Genomic DNA, 21,592 nt, shown 5'->3' with positions numbered 1-21,592 from the left:
GAGAGAGAGAGATGAGCCCAGGCCTCATTAGTAAAAGGACCTCATTTGGCTTTTTTCAGCCTCACCTCTCCACCTTAACAGCTGTTACTAGCTGTCGCACTGAGCCTGCTGCTGCTGCTGCACTCTCCGTCAGGACGGAGGCCTTGGTGGCCCTCAGGCTGGTTGTCAACTGGGCACAAACTAGCCACAGCACCACAGTATCTTAAAGGCCCACGCTGCCAATGTTAACAAATACCATGAAAAGACCAAAACCAGCAACAAGCTGTTCGTACTGACAATGTAAGTCTAAGTGTATCCAAAGCCTAATTTTAGCTCATTCTCCTGTGCCTGTTGTTCAAAAACACATTGATGAGCCACACTGTTTTTGCATGTCGGCTACAATGTGTTGTTCCACTTGCTATTGGCTAGATTCAGTAGTCTAGTGGCTCAAGGAATCCCGCTCTCAGTATGTAAAAGCTGCTGGTGGCTGCTTAAGTTGTTGTTTAGCTCGGCGCTTAGCACAAATGTAGCAAATCCATTTCAAAATGTCCCGTGTGAACACAGCAGCGTTGCAACTTATTGAAATACTACTACGAAGGATGTAATGTATTTTACAGAGCTACTTTGGACATACAAAGAAATATTGCACTCTGCAAACAAGCTAGCGAGCCGTTAGCTAGCTAAAATAAATTCTTCTTTTTTTGTTGTGCTGGGTTTCAACAAGCCGATTTTATGTTCCTATCTAATAAGTTGTAACTTGCTTACCAGCCAGTTACCAAATGTAATAATCCGTTGTTGAAAATAGTCCCCAACAAATGTACTCTTTAATTCTGAGTAAGTAACCTTTACTTTAAACCACTGTGCCCGGCTGCTTTAAAGAAGATACAGAGCCTTCCTGAAAGTAGAAACTACTATATTTGTGATCATGTTTAAAAATTCACATCTTCTGCAGGAAGTAATTGGTTCTGGGCTGAGTGCAACACGCAGCGTAGAGAAATCGAAAAGTACTGAGAAGCAAGCAGACCTGCACATTGTTAGTTTGGGTTCTTGGTTTTCATGGTTTTTGTTGACAGTAAGACAAATATAGAAACAACTGCAGCTTTATCCTTTAATATTTACTCTTTTTTAATCCCGTAAAAACTGAATCTTAACAACCTTATGTAAATCATCTGGATCTGCAACTAAATGATTCATAACATCCTGATGTCATTTTTAATACAGACTTCATCTTTTCTAAATGTCTAATTAATCCTCAGCCACACAGCATAATGTGTGCCACATTCTACATGCTAGATTGAAACACATTTTTCACCATAGCACCTACTGTTTAACATTTTTAAAATGCCTTTGAAGACTTTTTCTTACCGCTCCTCAAGTTCAAGCAAATGCAAACTTTCTTACATTTATAGTGTTGCATATGAGCCACTTGGTGAAAGGTCATAGATTTATCTTTGCCCTACAGGCCTGTAGAGAATTCTTTTTTTTTTTGCTTCACTGCTCTATCTTGAATACTCGCAAAGGCTTTCTGACTGGAAAGGAAAAAAAAGTATGAACTCACGTAAAGATAATACAGTCTCTACACATCTTTGCAGCATAGGGTAGAAGCTTGTGTTAGCCTGTGGACTATTACACAAACAGATTACGAGTATTAATTTGAGTGTAACGAGCTCATAATATGTGATAAACTGCAACCATGGTTCTGTAAAGTCCCTTTTATGATCAAAACCTGATGTAGAAACCCTCTCTGCCCAGGTTCGACCTGAGACAGCCCCGTCCTCTGTAAAACCTTATACTAACAACTAGTTGCAGCCATCAATCATTCAGAAGTAGAGTTTATATAAGCCAGCATCACCGAGTTCATTCACACTTCTGACACAGTTAAACACCCACTTCAGAGCAAAAACGTCAGCTCCGCAAGTGGAAAAACAACTCACCAATTAACACTTGTCAGCTCCGAACAATTATCTCTGGAAAACAAACACTTATTAACGCTGGAAAATGTAGCTGTATATCTTTGTTTTAAAAAGAATAGTCAGCTTTTTTCTTTTTTTTTCAAACCACACAGAGCTGATTGGTCATGTGGTTTCCCTGTTACCACATCTGTTCAGCAACTGAAAGGACTCTGCATGGTTCCAAATACTGAAGTGGTCCAAGCTATTACCAAGTGAAAAAAAAAGTCAATGTTAATTTAAAAAGAAATATATAAATATATATGTATATGTATACATATATGTATATATGTACATATGTATATGTATACCTACATGTGTATATAGATATATATATATATATGTATACGTACATATGTACATATGTATACGTATGTGTATATATATATATATATATATATATGTATGTATATGTGTGTACATACATGTATATATATATATATATATAAATACATGTATACATATATTATTCTTGTGAATTTTCAAATGCAATATTTAGTTTGTTCTGCACAGTAATGGCTTGCACCAAAGCAGTTTTAGGAACAGGCAGAAAGCCTCCCGTGGTTAAACAAGCATTATAATAACGCCAATAAAACTAAGACCTCCACTTAAATTTGCTCTTATGCTGCGCTGTACTTTAGTGTTGTTTTTTTAATTGATTTTTTGATGAATAAATAATGATGCAAGCACAGGCTGTGAGAAGTGATGTAGTGTGTGCGTGTGTATTTGTGTGTGTGTGTGTGTGTGTGTGTGCGCCTGTGTGTGTGTGTAATCTGGCAAACACCCTGAAGTAAAATATAGATCTTGACTATATACTCAAACATCTGAGCTCAAGTTCAGTGATGGAGGGGCATCAGAGTTTAAATGAACTGAGTTTCTAATCCTCTGCTGAGCCAGACAGCTCTGCTCAGTCAGAGCTCAGACCATGATGTGAAAGTTGTCAGTTCAAACCTCAGGCCTGACAGGTCGAACAGCAGGAAGACCTCCGCTGGGAACTCAATGGAGAAAGCTGCTTTTATTTCTACGAGATTCAACATTACGTCATTAGAAGTCAGGATCATAAAAGAAAGCAATACTCAAATGAGTAATAAATAAACTAGTGTTAGAAGTACAGACGATATTTTCATCTGCTCTATTCTTGTGACTAGAGCTGCACTACCTTCCCAAATCACAAATGGGTGGGTTTGTATTTCTGTTACTGGAGTTTTATAGGTTTGTTCATAAGAGGTAATGACACTATGTCGGATGAAATACTGTACATGTATTTGTCTGTGAATTAATTCTTTGTATATATTTGTTCATGCATAGCCCATTCAACATTGAAAAACATGACATACTTCTTTCTTTTGTGTAATAAAAATAATTTATGCTCATTTCCTTTGTTGTTGTTTTTTATTGCAGGTTTTACATATTGCTTATGTAGCTACAGACAGGGATAGTGCCCTGTATTATATCTCAAATGACAACATTGCCTGGCTAATTTTTGTTAGCATCGGCTTTACTTCCTTGTTGATGGGGTGTAAAATAATTAGTGTGTTAATAATTGTTTATTTCCCAATGAAATATCTTTTTGAAATACGATGTCGAAAAGTATTGAAGAGGTAGCCGTGTCTTGCGCACTAGATGGACGTGACAACGTAAATAAATTGTTATTACACCTATTTTTATATTGAGTGGGCTGTGCATAAACACATAGTACATACAAAGAAATGCTTCATAGACAAATAAATGTCCAGTATGTCATCCTACATAGTGACATTACTTATGTTTGGGGTCAGTTATACCTCTTGTGAATGAACTTCTAAAACTCCAATAACATTAACACAAGCACTCCAGTCACAAGTATCGAGCAGATGAAAATCGATATCAAATTTGAAGATGCTGAATGCTGGAACAAAATCCAGTTCCAGTGTATAAGTATGGTAAATCACATCAGCTGTCAAAGAAGTGACAAGACCATAAGAATAGGACCAGACTCTGCCAAATATTAAAAAATGTCTTTCCCTTTGTCTTATATATTCCTTCACTGGCTTCAGAAAGCTCTACCGCTGCACTCTCTGCACACAGTAAACAGAAATTATCACATATGCAGAGGACGTTACCTTGCAATTGCAACCATGCATCAGCAGGAAACGCTAATTATCTTCCCGTAAATGGCTAATTTCACAATAATAAAGTTGCATTTTGTTATTATGCTCCCCTATTAACATGCAAATCTAAATGCTGACAGGCCCTGTGCTATTGCTTTTTAGCACTGACGATATTTCCACTTTCAACTGACATTTAAATGTTGCAGTTGCTCCCTGCACTAGTGAGAATGAACTCCGTATTAGCCTCAGTGTTTGCCAGCAGGAGTGGGTTCACTCATTACCGTCGCTGTAGATATAAATCCGTCTGTCAAAGGCCAAAGTTCTGTTTACATCTCAGGCTATTGAACATAGCCGGTTTGACTACTGAGGTGCAGCAACAATGATTAATCAAGCAAGCAGAGACTCAACCTGGCTGTTAGTTCACGGTTCAATGATGCTCACCATCGCATTGATCTATGACTCATAAATTATTATCGTTTTCATTACCCAGCAGAGCGAATAAGGACCATAAGTCTTGACACAACAACCTGAGCGCAGAGTGAAATTTTTAGCTCTACCTTGACTAATAAGAGACTGTTATTCATATAGATTGAATTGGCAAGGCTTCAATAAGTCAGAGCGTGGTGGTTAAGACACGTTAAGGTTGACCTGCCTCAGACAGGTTTCTTCCAGGGAGGTTGATAGCTCTTCCACTCACACAACAATGCTATAAATAGGGCCAAATGTGCCGAGGCTGCGCTCTCATCTCCAGGAATTTTCCACAACACGAGCTTGGATGTTTTTGTCCGTTTGTTTATTCATTGTCACCTTTTGCTCTTGATGAATGTGAGCACTCTTTTAGAGAAATATTTGCAAATGTGCAAATTTGATCTGCCTGAAAAGCCTAATGGTGACAGATAATGATGCAGCAGAGGTGAGGCTCACAACATCCTTCTGATTTCTGTTTCAGTGTGCACGGTTTAAGTCTGACAAAGAGCCCCTGAAAACAAGCAAACATGACATCCACGCTGTCTTGGAGAATAAAACTCCTGCGATGTCCCTCCGTAAAATCAGCCTGGATGTCATTGAGAGGAAAACCATCTCCTCGGGGCTTGAATTAACTCGGACAGACAATATGCGCTCGCCGCTGTGTGCACTTCATTTATTACACATTACAGATTCTCTTACTTACACTGTTCCAACATCCCAACATGCCGTCGATGGCACATGGGGAAATGCAACAATTTACTTTGAGGTCTACTTCAATTTATGACAGAGCAGATCACGGGGGACGAGATGTGAGACGTTTAGACAGTGGTGGCTAGTGGGCTCGGATCTGACAGGGCTGAGAAAGCATTGAATTAATGATGCCACGTTTGAGAAACTCATTTTTATACAAATAAACAGTGTGAAATGATGAAATCCAATTAGAGCAATGAGGGACACTGAGGCAGGATCCAAGAGTATTAAGCCATCTGCCAGTGAGTAAAGATTGCTGCAGGGCTGCCTAATTGAATTTTATCCTCTTGACTGTAAATCTTACGAGTGACCCAAATCAAAAGAAAGTTTGCCCGAACGTGCGATGCAAAACCGGCAAGCCCTTGCAAAACTGTCATATAATCTTAAGATTATGTGCGGTGGAACAAGGTGAGAATTTGCTCATACACAAAGCCCTGCCAGCAGAAGACTGAAGCAGGAAATGTAACAGGAGACGTGTGGAGACAAGCTTGATTTTTTTCATTTTATTTTTAGACAGAACAAGAAAAGATGATGATGATGACAGTGTCAGAGATGTAGTGACATTTAGATTTTAAAAAAATGTGAATAAATGCCAATATAGTGATCATAACTATCACCGCAAAACAAGCAGCTATTCTCATAAAAGCACACCCTGTCGTCAATTCAACCACCTGTTTTTGCTGGGCACTATGAATTTATGAGATGATACAGACATTGTGTTTATGTGTTTGGGGCTGTGTGGACTGGATGTTGCATCCTGGAGTGTGTAAGCAGCCAGAGTATTTGTGCAGCCACTGAAACCCCTGTGATGCATCTTTGAGCAGCCTCAGTCTCATTTACATGAAAATACCAAAACAGTGCACTTACAGAGAGATACCCATGTAGCCTCTACAGGTGCAACAGCCTTTCCCTGCAGGTTTGAACAATCTGCCTCAAGCTCATTTGCATATAACACCTTTTGTGATAGATGCGATTACATTTCCACGCAAGCATGGTGCCTTTGCTGTTTTTTCTGAGTGAGTGAAATCTTCATGAATTACGCCAATTCCAATAGAACACACAGCAAAGTAAGTTGACGTGAAACCTGAGCAAACGATCAAATTGACACATGCACAAATATAAAAAATATTTAAAAAGCCGCATCCCCCCTGAAACAGCAACAGTGGTATCATTTCACCTGTGATCCTCGGAGTCTGTCCTTTATCCGTCTGTGCGCCGGGGTCGAAACGCAGCAACAACTGATGTATGGTGAAGCGATTGGAAACTGAGGCTCGTTAAGCCAGAGTCAAATGCCCAGCTTCCTCCGGAGGATGCTCGCAGGTCGTCCGCGCGTCGCGCTCAACTTTCATCGCCACAGTGAGTGAAAGCGCTCCGTCTCCATGCGATCCGCCGCTGCGTGTGCCGCGCAGGCAGCTACTGACGTCCCCGCTGCACACTGGCACTTTATTTCTCACGGTGACAAAAAAGAAAAGAAATAATTTAATAAATGGGGCCGAGCGGCCGCTAGATGGGGCCGTTTGAAATGAGCGAGGAACAACGGGCAGTCAATTAGAGAGGTTCACGAGGTTCACGCACTGCTGTGATTAACGACTTTACTTAATTATCTGGAATTAGGAAGTCGTTTCCCTGAGTTTGGTCACTAAGTCATTGGTTGCCGGTGGAGAAAAGACAAAAGCACATTAGCCTACTACAAAAAGGGGGAGTAAAACTGTATGAAACAGAGAAGGCTGTAGCCGATTAACAATAACTGAAGAAATAAAATGGACAGAATGATCAGAGGGTGACAGATCATCAATCTAAATCCAAATCCACGCAATGGCCCTGCACGATTAAAGCTTTCAAAGCCTTCTTTACACTGCCAAGAATAACACTTGAATATGGTAGTTAACTTAAATATATTACATCTAAAAATAGACCCACTGGAATCCACTTACAAGGCAGCCTACTCTTTGAGGTACTACAAGTCTAGAGGCCGAGCCTACTTCAAGTTTGCTGATTTTCTGCAAGGCTTCTTTATACCGCTGCTCTACTGGGTTTAATGGGGAGATGGTGTCCTTCTTGCTTCGCTACATTTATCTGACGGCAGCAGCTACAGGTTACTTTTCAGATAAAGATAAATAAAGCGTTAACATGCCAGCGGCTCTCTGAAGCTGTACTTGTCATTAGAATGCATCCTCTGATGACCAATGTCTTTACAAAATGTCATGTTAAACCATCCGTTGTTGAGTCAGAGATTTGAGAAAAATAATATGATGCAGTGAAACCACCCAATAGTAATAAGATAACAGTAGAAGGAAGTCACCCATGGCCAGCTATAACATTATAAAGCAAGTAGGAAGAATCAGCAACAATTATCCAACATTATGATATAAATGATAACTCTGACAGAGACCAGTTTACCTGCATACCTGTAGTGGCTATTTTGCTCTTACTTTAGCTACATGTTGCTTACTAAGGTAACATTATGAATGCATCAGAATCAGAATCAGAATCAGAACCGTTTATTGCCATGTATGTTGAATATACAAGGAATTTGGCGTGACGGGAGGTGCAAACATTTAACAATCAACAACAATCAGTGCAAGTAGAAACATATTAAAATTTACAAGAGATATGAAATATGAAATAAAGTAAGATATAAAATAAATGAAATATAAAATAAAGTGAAATATAAAATAAAGTGCACAAACGAACAGATAACAGGACTATAAACAAGAACAGACGACAGGACTATAAACAAGTGAGATGTAAGTGTAGTGTAAAGTGTCGCGTGTAATAGAAGGGATGCAGGGGAGTGACCGGTGGGAATTTGTCCTGGGGTGACAGAGTCAGTGGGGGACCCGGGCTCTGTTAATGAGCCCGACTGCGGACGGGAAGAAGCTGTCCTTGTGGCGTAAGGTCTTGGTCCTGATGGACCTCAGCCTCCTACCAGATGGAAGTGGCACAAACAGTTTTTGTCCAGGGTGAGAGGGGTCGGCTACAATCTTTCTTGCTCGCTTCAGGGACCTTGAAGCGAACAAATCCTGGAGGGACGGCAGATTGCAGCCAATCACCCTCTCGGCAGAGCGAATGATGCGCTGCAGCCTACCCTTGTCCTTGGCAGTGGCTGCAGCGTACCAGACTGTGATGGAGGAGCAGAGGATGGACTCAATGATGGCTGTGTAGAAATGCACCATCATTGTCTTTGGCAGGTTGAGTTTCTTCAGCTGCCTCAGGAAGTACATCCTCTGCTGAGCCTTTTTAGTGATGGAGCTGATGTTCAGCTCCCACTTGAGGTCCTGGGATATGATGGAGCCCAGGAAGCGGAAGGACTCCACCGCGTCGACAGGAGAGTCACACAGGGTGATAGGGACATGTGGGGCTGCAATCTTCCGGAAATCCACAACCATCTCCACTGTCTTTCGAGCGTTGAGCTCCAAGTTGTTCAGACCGCACCAGGTCACCAGATGGTCAGTCTCCCACCTGTAGGCGGACTCATCCCCACCAGAGATGAGTCCAATGAGGGTGGTGTCATCCGCGAACTTCAGGAGCTTGACGGACTGGCATGACTTCTACTTGTAATGTAGTGGGGTATATTTTTAGGCCTACTGCTTCCATCACTGGGTGAAGGTCAACTGCTAAACTCCCCAAATAAATGAAAAGTACTGAGGACATGACCTCGGTCTACAGGCCTGCATGAAAATATCGAGAAACACAGACAACCTGCAGCATAACGTATTAAGTTCCCTGCAAAGAAACAAGCCCATAGATACTATAAGAATCAAATATAAGAAGAGGGCTTCAAGTCTTCAAAACTAGCCACTATCATAGTAGTAGTGTAGATTTCAAAAACAATAAAACACCATTTTACCATAACAGTCACTAAACATTCTATATTTACTGTAAATTGTATAGAAAGTAGCATATAAAGTACAATGTGATATGACAACACTGGCCTATAGTGAAAAACTACTGAAGGAATACCATATACAAAGTAACAGAAAATACAATTAAACACCACATACATGGTAGTCTGTCCCAGAGGAATATTTTTAGAGTACTGCAGTAATCCCCCCCCCCCCCCCCCCCCCCCCAAAAAATATATTAATTTACTTATTTTCCTCTAAATAGCTTTTTCAAAACAGCGGGATGGCAGCAAGCTCCAAAAAAAAACGGCCCCCTCACTCCTGCCTGTGTCAGGTTGAAAAAAGGAAATCATTAATATGGCATTAGAAGCTGGCTGTGAACTCATAACTGCCCTGGGCACCCATCAGCATACATGCAGCACTGTTCTCTGCTGCTACACCTTCCCCCAGGTTCAAATGTCATCCTTCACTGTCATTACATTTTCTGCTCCCATTAACTATTGATTATCTCCACTTCAGCATTCCGAGCCCTCCTGTGGAAGTGGCCCACATGGCTCGCTACCCGTACTCCACGGATCAGGCAGAGCAGAAGTGCCTACCTCCTTGTTGTTCCGGTAAAAGAGGGGGGGGGGGGGTCAGATTCACAGAGGGACAGACTTACCCATTAGCGGTAGGCTTGAGCGGACAACTGGAGGTTAAGTTGTTCTTTCCCAGGACCCGTGAGAACAACTTGTGTGTTGAATATTTATTGTGAGGTCAGTCCAAGTTTGCTTCTGTTTTTCAGGAGAGTGCGGGTCGAAAAGTTTGTTTGGGCAGGAGCCCTCTTCCATCAACAAACTGCATCCATAATACCATGAAAGTTGCTAGGGCAGCTTTGTGTGTATACCTGCCAAAAACCTCTAAAAGTCTGTGTGTTGCCAACTGCTAATGGCCGCCGTTACTGCTCTCTGTTGTTTTCCATATTTCAGTATCACTGCTGTTTAATGTTTTACATGTCCAGGCTGTAGATGCACATTTCCTCTTTGTAGAAAAGTATCTGTTTGATGTATGAGTCATGTTATTGTGGCTGTCTGGTCTTTGGTTTTATACGGGTCAGACAGAAACACAGGGGAAATATACGTAACCTTATTTGTGTCGATTTGTTTATAGGTTCACTTATATGTCAAGGGCTTGCATCAATGAAATGTGAAATTCATATCCGAGTAGGTGCTCAAATATCTTATCCACTGCATGTATATCAAGTCTAACTAAGTAGATATTTTGTTTATTCAAAAATAGAATAACATAGGAAATGCTCTCTGAGTTATTAACTGTAATGTGTTGTCCTGATTTATATACAATTAAAGTTCAAAGCCACTTAAAAGTAAACAATGCATAAATCATCAGAGTAGATGTTTGTATTTAGGAGTCAGAGTAATCAACGCAAATGTAAAAGGTTTTCTTCACCAACAAAATTAGAACAAAACAACCAATCTGTATTCATAAAAAGTCACATTTATTCCAAAGTCATTTCAAATATTACAGCTCTGCATTGTTTGGGGGCGGACCCACACCAGAAACACACGAATAAGACATTTATCGGCGTCCATTTCAGATGCCGGAAGTCGAAGCATTCCAGTCGTTCAGGTTGGAAAACAAACAGTAAAGAAGTTGGCGTACAAAAACAACAAATGAGTTAGTTCAGCCAGTCCCGCTCTACAGGATTACTGCGTAGAGTGAAATCCACTAGAATCCAATGTGGCTTTAGGATAATCCCGTCAGAACTGCAACAGCACAACGCTACTACAGAACACCCATGCCTGTTAGCACTGAGGAGAGCCTATAGTGAAGGAAAGGTTAAGTTGACAATCCTTGTTGAAAAATACTTAACACACCGACTTCTACTGTACAAGACAAACATTTCAACAGCCTGCTGGCAACAAAACACCACGTCTTATGATGCTCCATTGCATTATCTAACAAAAAATAAGATTGTAAACTATAACAGAGATAGAAAACTAAGTCAATATTTGCATTATGGAAAATACCTCTCCTGGAGTAAGTCTTCATATAAAGCTCTGTAAAATGAACCCATTTGAATAAAAATAGCTTTTTCTAGGATACTAATTGAAGCCTGAGTTACCCACAGTAATTGTTAAGCATGTCTGCAAGATAATACTGAGTTAATGTGCACCTCTGCTGCCTGTTTTAATTATTGAGGACATATTTTGATACTACCATGCTTTCAGTCTGTTTCTAATATTCTCCCAATTTATGGAAGACAAGTGCTACACTGGCAAAACTCACACACACTGGTGTAAGCTATTTGTAAGCCTATATACACTCAATTTCAAATTATTTTTTTAATCATTTAACGATGTCTTACCAGTCAGCTACTCTGACGCAACTTAAAAAGCAGACATCAATAGGGAGCGAACTTCTGCCGATCTGATTTTTTCATGCCGGAGGTCGACATTTTTGCAGTGTAAGGGCATAAACCATGAGTTAGGCTGGAAGCGGCTGCTGGGTGGACAGCCAGGAGAGTTTTCATGCCAAGCAGGCTGGAAATGGGGATGGCGTAATGTGGGCTTTGGATGGTTTGTAGGGTGGAGGGAGAGTGGACGTTAATGGTGGGGGCTTGGGATGAGGCCGCCAGGACGGCCATAGAGGTAGCAGCGGTGGAGGCATTGGGAGCAGACTGAGAGAAGCTCATGTTGAGGTCAACTGGGGTCGCAGAGGAAGCGGCCTGCATGGTGTATTTAGCCATCTCTAAGCTGCAGGTGGTGACGTTCGAAGGGGGAGTTGAGATGGTGAAGGGGTTAAGAGGAGACAGTGGAAAATGAAAAGGGGGAGAATGGGTGAGACAAAGGAGAAGGGAGGTGAGAGAGAGGAGAAAACATAAGTATCAAAGAAGGAACGTGTTAAAAAGCAGAGTCAACAGAGAACGGAGCAGTGAGATGGAACAAATCCGGCCTCACTCTGAGCACAATAGCTCTGGTGTTTGGCTGTCTCATCATCAAGCCGCAATGTGATGCCCTGCTTGATGTGGGCGCCCCGTGTAATGTCTTACCTGGCGTTGATGAGGTACTGGGCGACGCTGATGCTGGTCGGCGAGCCTGTGATCGTGACTTGGCGCATGGGTGAGCCATCAGTGGCACTGGCAATTTTGATGTGAGCTCCAGAGACCTGCCGAATCTCATTGATCTTGCTGCCTTGTCTTCCAATTATGCAGCCAATAAACTAGAGAGAGAGAGAGAGTGGAAACATGTAAATGGCAGGACAGGTCATGTTTTCAATTTTTTCAGGAATTAGATTTCAAAACAGCGTGTGGAAGCATCTGCCATGGCGATAGTAGCGCCACACACTGCCAGTTGTTTTCTACAGAGGAAAACCACATTTCCAGGTGTGTTAATGTAACAGCAGAAAAAAATTATACCCATATTACTAACACAGCATACTGTAATTGTGTGATTACATGAAATATTAGCTAACAATACTGTGAATCCTGTCACTATAGCACTAGCTACTTTAACTTTATGATATATAAACGTATTCACTTTGTTAAATATTGACACCACTGTCATGTCTGTAAATACGAAGCTACCGCCAGCAGCCGGTTAGCTTAGCTTAGCTCAAAGACTGGAAACAGGGGGGAACAGCTAGCTTCGCTCTGTCTGGCCGTAGCTCTAAAGCTTACTTATTAGCATGTTATATCGTGCTTGTTTAATCCATACCAAAGTGCATAAATGACTATTCTAGGTACTTGAGTCTATACTAGTTGCCTTGCAATCTCAAGGTGTCAACAAGCCTTAGATTTATTTCTTAACATGTCACTGTGGTTGCTCATAGAAAACAAAAGAACATTCCCACAGATAAAATTGACCTCTGCATCGCCTTTTGATTATTTTATCAAGACACTTCTCATAGTACACCTACACACACACAAATACAGTACATATGGCAACAACAGAGGTGAATGAAGAGGAATCTTAATTTGTTTTCTGTTGATGTTTTTATGGGAACGTGGATCTTTCAGATTCATTTGAGAAGTTTTGCATGTTCCACATTTTATCGTAAGTATGTCATGCGGTGTGGGAATCACACTGGTCTGGTCTTGGTGTTGACTTGGTCTCAACCCCTTAAAGTCTTGGTGTTGACTTGGTCTCAACCCCACAAAGTCTTGGTGTTGACTTGGTCTCAACCCCTCAAAGTCTTGGTTTTGACTTGGTCTCAACCCCACAAAGTCTTGGTCTTGTCTTGGTCTCAACCATACAAAGTCTTGGTCTATGGTCTTGGTAAATCAAACAGCATGAGGATTATCTGTACGAGTTTTTGTGCTGGGAGAACACAAACAATGTGGCACTTACATCATTAGGTATTGCCAGCTCTTGTGAACTTGTGGGGGCAGATATATCCAATCCTGCAAAGTAGGACAAGAAATGCGAACAACAGTATGGCACTAATGGCTTCCACATTCATTGCATGACAAGTTAACCTACTTTATCACTGGTACACTGCTCAAATAGAAAAACGAAAATGGCAAATGGCAAGAAAAGCTTTCCTGACAGTAACATATACTGTATATACATTTACATTGTATGCACATATTTTGCATTGCTACAATAAGATAGCCATTTAAATTAAAATATGAGTCACTCATGAGCTCTAACACACCAGTCCTGCGTACATAATCACAGTGTTTTGTCCTCAGTTTAGTTGTGGCAGTGTAAACGAGTACGTGGGGTGGCTGAGGTTAGGGATAGACTGGCCAAGAAGACAATGTTAGATTTGGAGGAGAAATGTTGCAGAGGTGGAGGATGGGATTCGAGAGATTAGGATTTGTTTTTGGAGAGGGAAACTGGGCAAATGGAGCTGAAATTTTTCGGAGGATATGACAAATCGTGAGAAATGGTTAAATATTTACTAAACTGTAAATATTTCTGACATTTTTCGCATTGCCCTCTCAGAGAACTCTGCTGTTTACTTTTGTATTTCAGTCTGTCTGCTTCAATCCGTCACACACTGTAAATATTTCAGTGACTAACTTTCAAGATTGTTTATAATAAACTAGTTTGGTGGCTTAACCTTAAAACGTCACTGTCCTACTCACTATTCTGTTCTTTTCATCTTATTTTCTTGTACAAATAGATGCAAACGCCAATGCAAAACCTAACAGCTCATTTCAGTGATATGCACGTCTCTGAAAAGCCACCTTCTACAAACAAAAAAAACCTGTGAGAGAGTCTTTAAACTCTGAGAGAATGGAGACATCCTTGTTCCTCTCTGAAGTGACAGGGGTGTTGATGATGTGATTCGAAGAGGAGTGAAGACAGAGGGATAGATGGACTTCCCCGGGGAGCCGTGGGTACGTACCAGGGAAGGTAGGGTGGCTCTGCCCAAGGGAAGGGAGGGGGATATGCTGCATAGCCAACTGGTGAAGCTTGGTCAACTGCAGGGTAGGAAGGAAGTTAGAGCTAACCAATCAAACTGGATTATTATCAGAGGAGCTGACAACTGCAATACAGAGCCAATCTGAAGTTCACAAACAGCACAGATAGTGAAGAGATCCATTCCCTTCAGAGAGCATGCCGGCTTCTCACTGGCAGTCATCAGAAAGTACAGTCACATCTCTGGCTACGAAGCTATCACTGATCAAGAACTCTTAAGATTTTCACTTTCATTTCAATCAATGCATGCTGCTACAACAACAACAACAACAACGTGTTAGCGTTAGTAATGTCAACAGATCAGGGTTATTGAATTTCATCTTTGCAGAGTAGGGTACACAGAGGTCGGAGTGGTGGCTTGGAAGGAGTGGGCAGGGGAAGGTCAACGGGGCGGGTGACGGCAACTCAAATGAGCATACTTACATCTTGGTGCGCAAAAGCATACTGCCCTGGAATCGCAAAGGCCTAAGAGGAATAAAAGAGAGGAGACGTGATTGTATGACTGAGAGGTGCAGACGTGTACGAACACGACACTTGAAAAGTGAATTTGTCACAGAGTATAACGTGTGAACTCGTGTGCAGTGAGTGCATTTCTGAAAATCCATTCTCTTCCACTTTTCCATAGCTCTAATGTGTATGGATTTGATGGAATTTCATCTAAATGTCATCTGCTGCCGTGTCCCCCCCCACACCTCTTTGACCATGCCCAGAAATCCAATAACATAAACAGATGTCTGATAGGTCAGATCACACTGTGCCAAAATCAGGACAGCAACCGGCCAGCTCAGGGAAAGCACAAGCTTTAGTCACGACATCTTTCAGGTGTCCCGCACTGCAGGGGAATTATTTTATGTAAATGACATGTCATTCATATCTCTGACACATTACAGCTTGCCTGAATACTTTATAATGTGATCATTACCTCATCCTACCGCTCAGAGCGTTACAATATGAAAAGCTCACTGCTGTATAATTACACAGATGTGTCCCTCTAGTGGCAAGATGTGTTTAATGATCAGCGTGACTCTGAGCTCCCACAAAATAAGGAAGCCTATTCAATTGTTGTGCTTTTAACAGAGCCGTTTAAAACCACGGTTAAATAACTCCCATATTGTTACTTACTTGTGCAGAGTGTTGTGGTGCTAATACTGCATGGGCTCCAGCAGACATGGCCTTGGGTCGGTAGGGAATGGTCGCTCCTTTTGGTGGAGACTAGAGACACAGACATGCAACCAGAATTTACACCGCTACAAGTGAGAAGAGGGCTCTTACTGCCACTGGTGCATTTTTATATCCCCTGTTTAAATTGCCTGCTGAATATTTTTATTCCCCTTTCATCGGTTGAGAAAGTTACATAAGACCTTGAACCAAAACAACTTATGATACAACTGTGAACAGAACAGAAAATAAGGAGTTGGTTCGATTTTTTGCTGAACTTAAAAATAGTTTTACTTTTAGTTCAGTTCAGGCGATTCCCATTCCCCCTTGCAGTTACAGCAGTATGTTGAGAACTCAACTAATTTAACTAGAAATTAAAAACAGAAATAATCATCTGATTAAAAAAATATGCATCCACAATTTTTGTGCTAAGGAGGACCGACATTCATCTGACATGACTTTGGGGGCATGACTGATCAAATAAAATCATTATCTAATAAAAGGAACAATATATTGAACATCTTCACAAACAGTGCAATCACTGTTGCATCTCTCATGAGGATGACCAACCACTCCAACCTGAACGCAAAGCTTTAGCCTGGCAGGAGTTAAACATATTCAATATCGGGAATTTGCTATACCTTTTACCAGCTCCTAAACAAATGTGACATTTAACGCCTAAATAGAGTTGCTGAACATGTGGATCATCTGCTGTCTGACAGTCCTTACCTCCAGCATGACAGAGCAGATGTGTCGTACACACTGAGTGATGGCCTGTGGAGTGCCTGAGATTGTGACAGCCCTCTCTGTAGAGTCCGGCAGCATGTCTCCTGCCACCTGAACCTGAGCGCCTGTGGTCTTGACGTCGCCAGACAACAGAAGAAAAAAAAGTTATTTATTGCTGAAAAGAGCCCACCATCATCCAAATTGAAATGCTGTTTTAAGCACCCGCAAATTACCCCAAACACATTTTGACATGCAGGGAGCAGCTGCAAGCCAAATGGCAATGTCTGCTCCAATATTTGAAGAGGCGCACACAAATATTGTCCATTCAGAACGAGTATTCACCCTCCACCGATCTTTACATGCATAATCAGAGGGATTTTCATGAGCAGCAGACGAAGAAGAAAAAAAATACACACATTTTAACGCAGAGAGAAACAAGTGAGATGGAACAAACAAGTTTGACTGGAGTGCTTGCTACTTGAGGTGTCGAAGCAGCAGGGAGGAGGTTTTCTGATCCATTTTGGGTGCTCAATAACAACTTCCCGATAGAAAAGTGAAAAAGAAAAGGACTTCTGCCCTACCTCTCTGATCTCTTTAATCTTCGAGCCTCCTTTGCCAATCAGCGAGCCACACTGGCTCCCTGGGAAAACCAGGCGAAGTGTCACAGGTGGCTTGCTTGTCACGGTGCTGTTTGTCATTGCTGCGGTGATATCCTGAGGGAGGATTTAAAAATACCTTTTCAGCTCAGACTGTGAGAACGTCAGTTTTATTTGACAAGTCTCTATTTTTATTTTGCAAGGAAAAGGTGCATTCACTGTCCTTTGGACTTCAGACAAAACCTTTAAAGAATGGTTCTTAAATGTTTGCGTTAAACTGAATTTTAATGAAGATATGTGAGAAATGTGAAACGTTGCAGTGGAGTTTGCTGCACATGTGCTTTGCTGTACCTCCTCAAACTTCTGAGCGATCATGGAGAAGGCTTTATAGATGCCCTCTGTCGGTCCTGTGATGGTGACTATCCTCTCAGGAGACGATCCCTCCGATATGTTGATACGAGCGCCACTCTGGAAAACACAAATCCCCAATTATTCCAGCCTCAATTTGTTGTAATTGGTCTGCCAGAACACATTAAAGTATACGTGTTTTCACATTAGGGGTGTCAGAGTGAATGCTCACCTCCTCCCTCATTTTCTTGACTGTTTCTCCTTTCTTGTGTCATGTAGGTGAATATAAAACAGTAAACTTGATTAGTTTGATGAAGAGAAGAAAACAAGGCAATCAGGAAGAAATCAGTGTGATGCTGATGGATTGTAAAAAAAAAAAAAAAAGATCTACCTTCCCGATGATGCTGCCAACTTCCTGTGAATGAAAAGACAAAAAACGCTTAACAAGCAAGTGGCAACACAAGATATTTTCTTAACAGCTTTATACATTTAGAGCAGGGCGTAATTATTTTAACAACAATAGCATGCTATTACCAGACTATTAGGATACGATGACATAAATACACTCAATTATTTGAACTGTTTCCACATCTGTCTATTACCTTTCCATGCATCAGCAGCCTCAGCGTCAGCGTTACGTTCAGACCCCCATCTGAAGCCATTTCTTCCTTGTCAGACATTGTCTGTGTTTTCCTTGAATGTAAACCTTCTGCAAAAAGAGGGACATTGTTTAAGACCGCTCCTGTGCATAACAAAGGAGCTCTGGTGTTTCAGGTGGCTCAGTAGATTATCCGTTTAAATAACGAGATCCTAATTTCATTAAAAAGTCAAACTGTGTGGAGAGTATTATATGAGTTCCACGTTTCAATGAATTTCCAGCCGCCTTTGTCTGTTAAATCATTCCGGTTGTTATCACTGCTCGTGCTAACTACCCTGGTCTTCTTCTATTTATTACTGTCAAACTGCTGCAGCTGCAGGAAATGTGAAATGTATCATTTCCTGTGCTCAACAGGATTTTTCTGGGGAAGAGCTACCAGACACAGCAAATGTAACAGCTATTATGAACTGGGTGTAAGCTGCATCATCAGTCTGCAGAGATGAAATAGATCTCTATTTGAGAATGTTATGGATCATTAGCTTAACTATGGGGAATGCAGAGTGACCGGAAAATGCTTCAAAGAAGCAGACCTTTTTACGCTTTTAAAAGGAGATAACTTTCCTTTTTTTAAGGTTTCATCATGGGACTTGTGCTCTCTGAAGAGTTGTGGATCATTGTTGTTCTTCTGACTGTGTACTTGTGAGCGGGTGGGGGGGGAGATAAGCCTATCACTAGGTGCAATCTTCACTTGGGACCGCATCTTTAGTTCCGGCTAAAAACAAGTTGTGTGTCCCTCGGATAAGATAAGATACAAAGGAAGCCACTTGTGGAGGCCTGAGGATCAAGGGATGTGTGCGTGTGACCGGTTAGTCTCTTACCACACACTGGGTTTAGTAAAGCTCACTGTTTGAGAGACATTTTGCACAAAGAATTGACTCAGATAAAGAACTTATAACTCATAAACCAAATGATCTAACTGAAAAAGGGTCATTTAAGAAGGGAATGTTTATGTGGACTGAGTAAGCGTGTTTTAAATGGGAAACCTGTTGGTTAAATACAAATGTTTCTGAGACCTTGGTGATAAAGAGGAAGGAACATGGCGGCACGTTTAATCTACAGTTTAATTCAATCCTACTCCGATACCACTCTCATGTCTGTGCGGTAAATCTTAAACTGTAGCCATTAGCTTAGCATAAAGACTGGAAACAGCTAGCCTGGCTTTGTCCGAAGGTTATCCATCTACCAGCATCTCTAAAGTGCACAAGTTAACTAGTTCTATCTCATGAGTTTAATCCATATAAACAAAGTGTAGAAACGGTGTTTACAGTGGGACTATTCCGTGGCTCTGAACAGCATCCAAGCAAACAAGATATAGTCTGGAACATAACCAACATGAAACAGCAAATTGTCACTGTCTTTTTCCTCATACTTAATCCCTGTACGGCCTACACAAACAAGATGTAATGTGTTAAGTGGTGAGCTTTAGAGGGGCAGCATTTTGTTACCAGCACCAGGCTAGCTGTTTCCAGTCTTTGTGCTAAGCTAAGCTAACCGGCTGCTGCCTATAGCTTCATATTTAACAGACAGATATGAGAGTGGTATCGACTTGCTCATCTAACTCTCTGCAACTAAGCAAGTAAGCATATTCCTCAAAATATCAACCTATCTGTCCTCCCACAGACCCCTGTGTAGATACACACACAAACCAATAAATACAGAGCTCTGTCGCCATTCCACACCTAAAAAAAAGACCAAAAATGAGAGTGGGTTTGACTCAACCACGCTAACTCTGAGGATATCATGACGAAATGTGGCAATATCAGTAACTAACAAGTAAATAAATAAAGAATAGTTTTCCAGGGTCAGAGACAGGTTTACAGTAAGATATTGTTCTAGCACATTCCAGTGTTGATAATACCGGTGCGAGCTGAAGGATGAGCGGAGGGTGTCTTTAAAGACTCACAGCCATTCTTCCCGCCGTGTATCATTATAAAGTTAGAGTGAATACATCAAATAAACAGCAACATCTCTGTCTAATCCTATAGGCCGGGATTTGTTTAGTTAATGCTAAGACCCCTTTGACCCATTTCTGTCACCTCTAGCACGTCAGCGCCCACTCAAGACTTCCGAACAAAACACTGGTGCACAACAGCACCCACAGAGTATACATGATAAAACAGACAATCTACAGGAACCTAGCTCCCAGAGCACTGCAGGCAGAAATGGGCTTCAGACAATAACACAAAAAATAAAACCAGGGCATTAATCCTTGAGGGAAATGGAGAACAATGTCTAAGTGGATTACTTGAGGGGTTTCATGTACTCCAAATTTGAGGGTATAACAAAGCAAATTTTTACATTCTGAAGATTGTAATGCAAAGATTATTGTATTTTACAATATTATTACATACAATAGTGCTCCAGTTTAGGGAGCAAAGCTCCTAAATAAACAATAATTCAAACAATGTTCTATACATTTTGAAACAACGTGTTAAATTACATATCTTTATCACAATTTAAATAACCCACGACTAATCATTTCTTAAAGATCTACAGTAACATTCTATTTATAACAATCACATATCAGACTGTAAGCACAGGGCCCGGTGGCATGGCATTCCTCCCTCAACACAAAGGTTACACTATCAGAGATTCATGTCTGCTTTAATGTGATAATCCATTGTAGCACAAACTATCTCTGCCGTCACGAGTACAACAAAATGCATTTACCACACAGCAGAGTACTGAAAAACAACCAGCACAAATCAACTAATGGGAGTCAGGAGACGTGCATTAGAATGAAGACACGCATTCTTAGCTCCCTGTAAGTGAAGAGGACAAAAAAGGAGGGCTGAATTCAAAGTTGCTTCAACTTAAAACTTCAACTTTGCATCTGGTTGAACCCCCAACATTACTGTAGTCTGCCACATTGTTACCAGTAGAAACTTTAGCTGTGAAGGAGTCTGACCCTTGTGGCTCAGTAAAAGGGCCTGTATTCAAGAATGATAAGTGGGAAGTACTGACCTTATATACAAAATATTCCTCTTCTGTATTTCTGGTATCTCCTAAATGAACGGCCTTTTATTCTGCAGTCCGTGATCAATGTTTTCCCCCTTTGTTGTCAGTTATCCACAGACTGGACAGATGGTTCCCTGTGCCCTCAGACCGGCTGGAGCGGAGGCTGGCTTTGCTATTAGTCCCTCAGCTTAGCCCAAGATAAGCCCCTACGCAGGGCAAGTGAACCTGCATCTCTTGCCTAATTCTCCCTGTCACAGCCACCAAAGAGGCGTTCCTCCGCACGGAGATCCACAAGCCGAAGGGGCCTGAGGGCAGGGCAAAGAGGCTCTTTGGCTGGACACTGTCCAGCGCAGATAGAGCAGGCTACAGTTACAGCCACCACAACGACCAAAATTAGAGAGCTCTAGCCTTTTTCAGTCATCGAAAACACACACAGAGACACTGAAGAGAGGCTTTGTTAACCAGTTTTGCTCTGAGACTAACAACTCTGCATGACTGCTGTGTTCCTCATTCGATTTTCAGAGAGCTTCCAGCCTGCACAGGGCCGGATTTTTCCTCTAAAAATAAACCACCCTGTATGAAATCGGTGCTTTGTACAAGGACCCCCACTAATTGAGGGCTGGGAAGGACAATGTGGCGTT

The 21,592-nt window shown here is 41.5% G+C and overlaps 1 protein-coding gene across 6 annotated transcripts; it reads right to left on the bottom strand.

The window, feature by feature from the left end:
• Positions 1-10,555: 10,555 nt before the first annotated feature.
• Positions 10,556-21,479, bottom strand: LOC142932907 (poly(rC)-binding protein 3). Of its 6 annotated transcripts, none has more exons than XM_076077011.1 (13): positions 20,958-21,479; positions 17,938-18,044; positions 17,727-17,750; positions 17,568-17,600; positions 17,339-17,455; positions 16,973-17,104; positions 16,395-16,523; positions 15,630-15,719; positions 14,931-14,972; positions 14,293-14,509; positions 13,428-13,480; positions 12,131-12,300; positions 10,556-11,834 (listed from the first exon to the last, which is right to left on the bottom strand). In XM_076077011.1, the coding sequence occupies exons 2-13, from the start codon at positions 18,013-18,015 to the stop codon at positions 11,483-11,485; spliced, it is 1,437 nt and encodes a 478-aa protein (XP_075933126.1). In that variant the 5' UTR covers positions 18,016-18,044; positions 20,958-21,479; the 3' UTR covers positions 10,556-11,482. The 6 variants fall into 6 exon arrangements, with proteins under 6 accessions (XP_075933126.1, XP_075933128.1, XP_075933129.1 ...); XM_076077013.1 differs by having other exon boundaries at positions 14,434-14,509; positions 20,958-21,473; XM_076077014.1 differs by having other exon boundaries at positions 10,556-10,900; positions 20,958-21,472.
• Positions 21,480-21,592: the final 113 nt, after the last annotated feature.

Source organism: Anarhichas minor, unplaced genomic scaffold (assembly GCF_050575085.1).
Source record: "Anarhichas minor isolate MPS153535 unplaced genomic scaffold, ASM5057508v1 ptg000058l, whole genome shotgun sequence".
NCBI lineage: Eukaryota > Metazoa > Chordata > Actinopteri > Perciformes > Anarhichadidae > Anarhichas > Anarhichas minor.
Note: the sequence above shows the minus strand (reverse complement) of the source record. Positions and strands in the feature narration are given on the sequence as shown.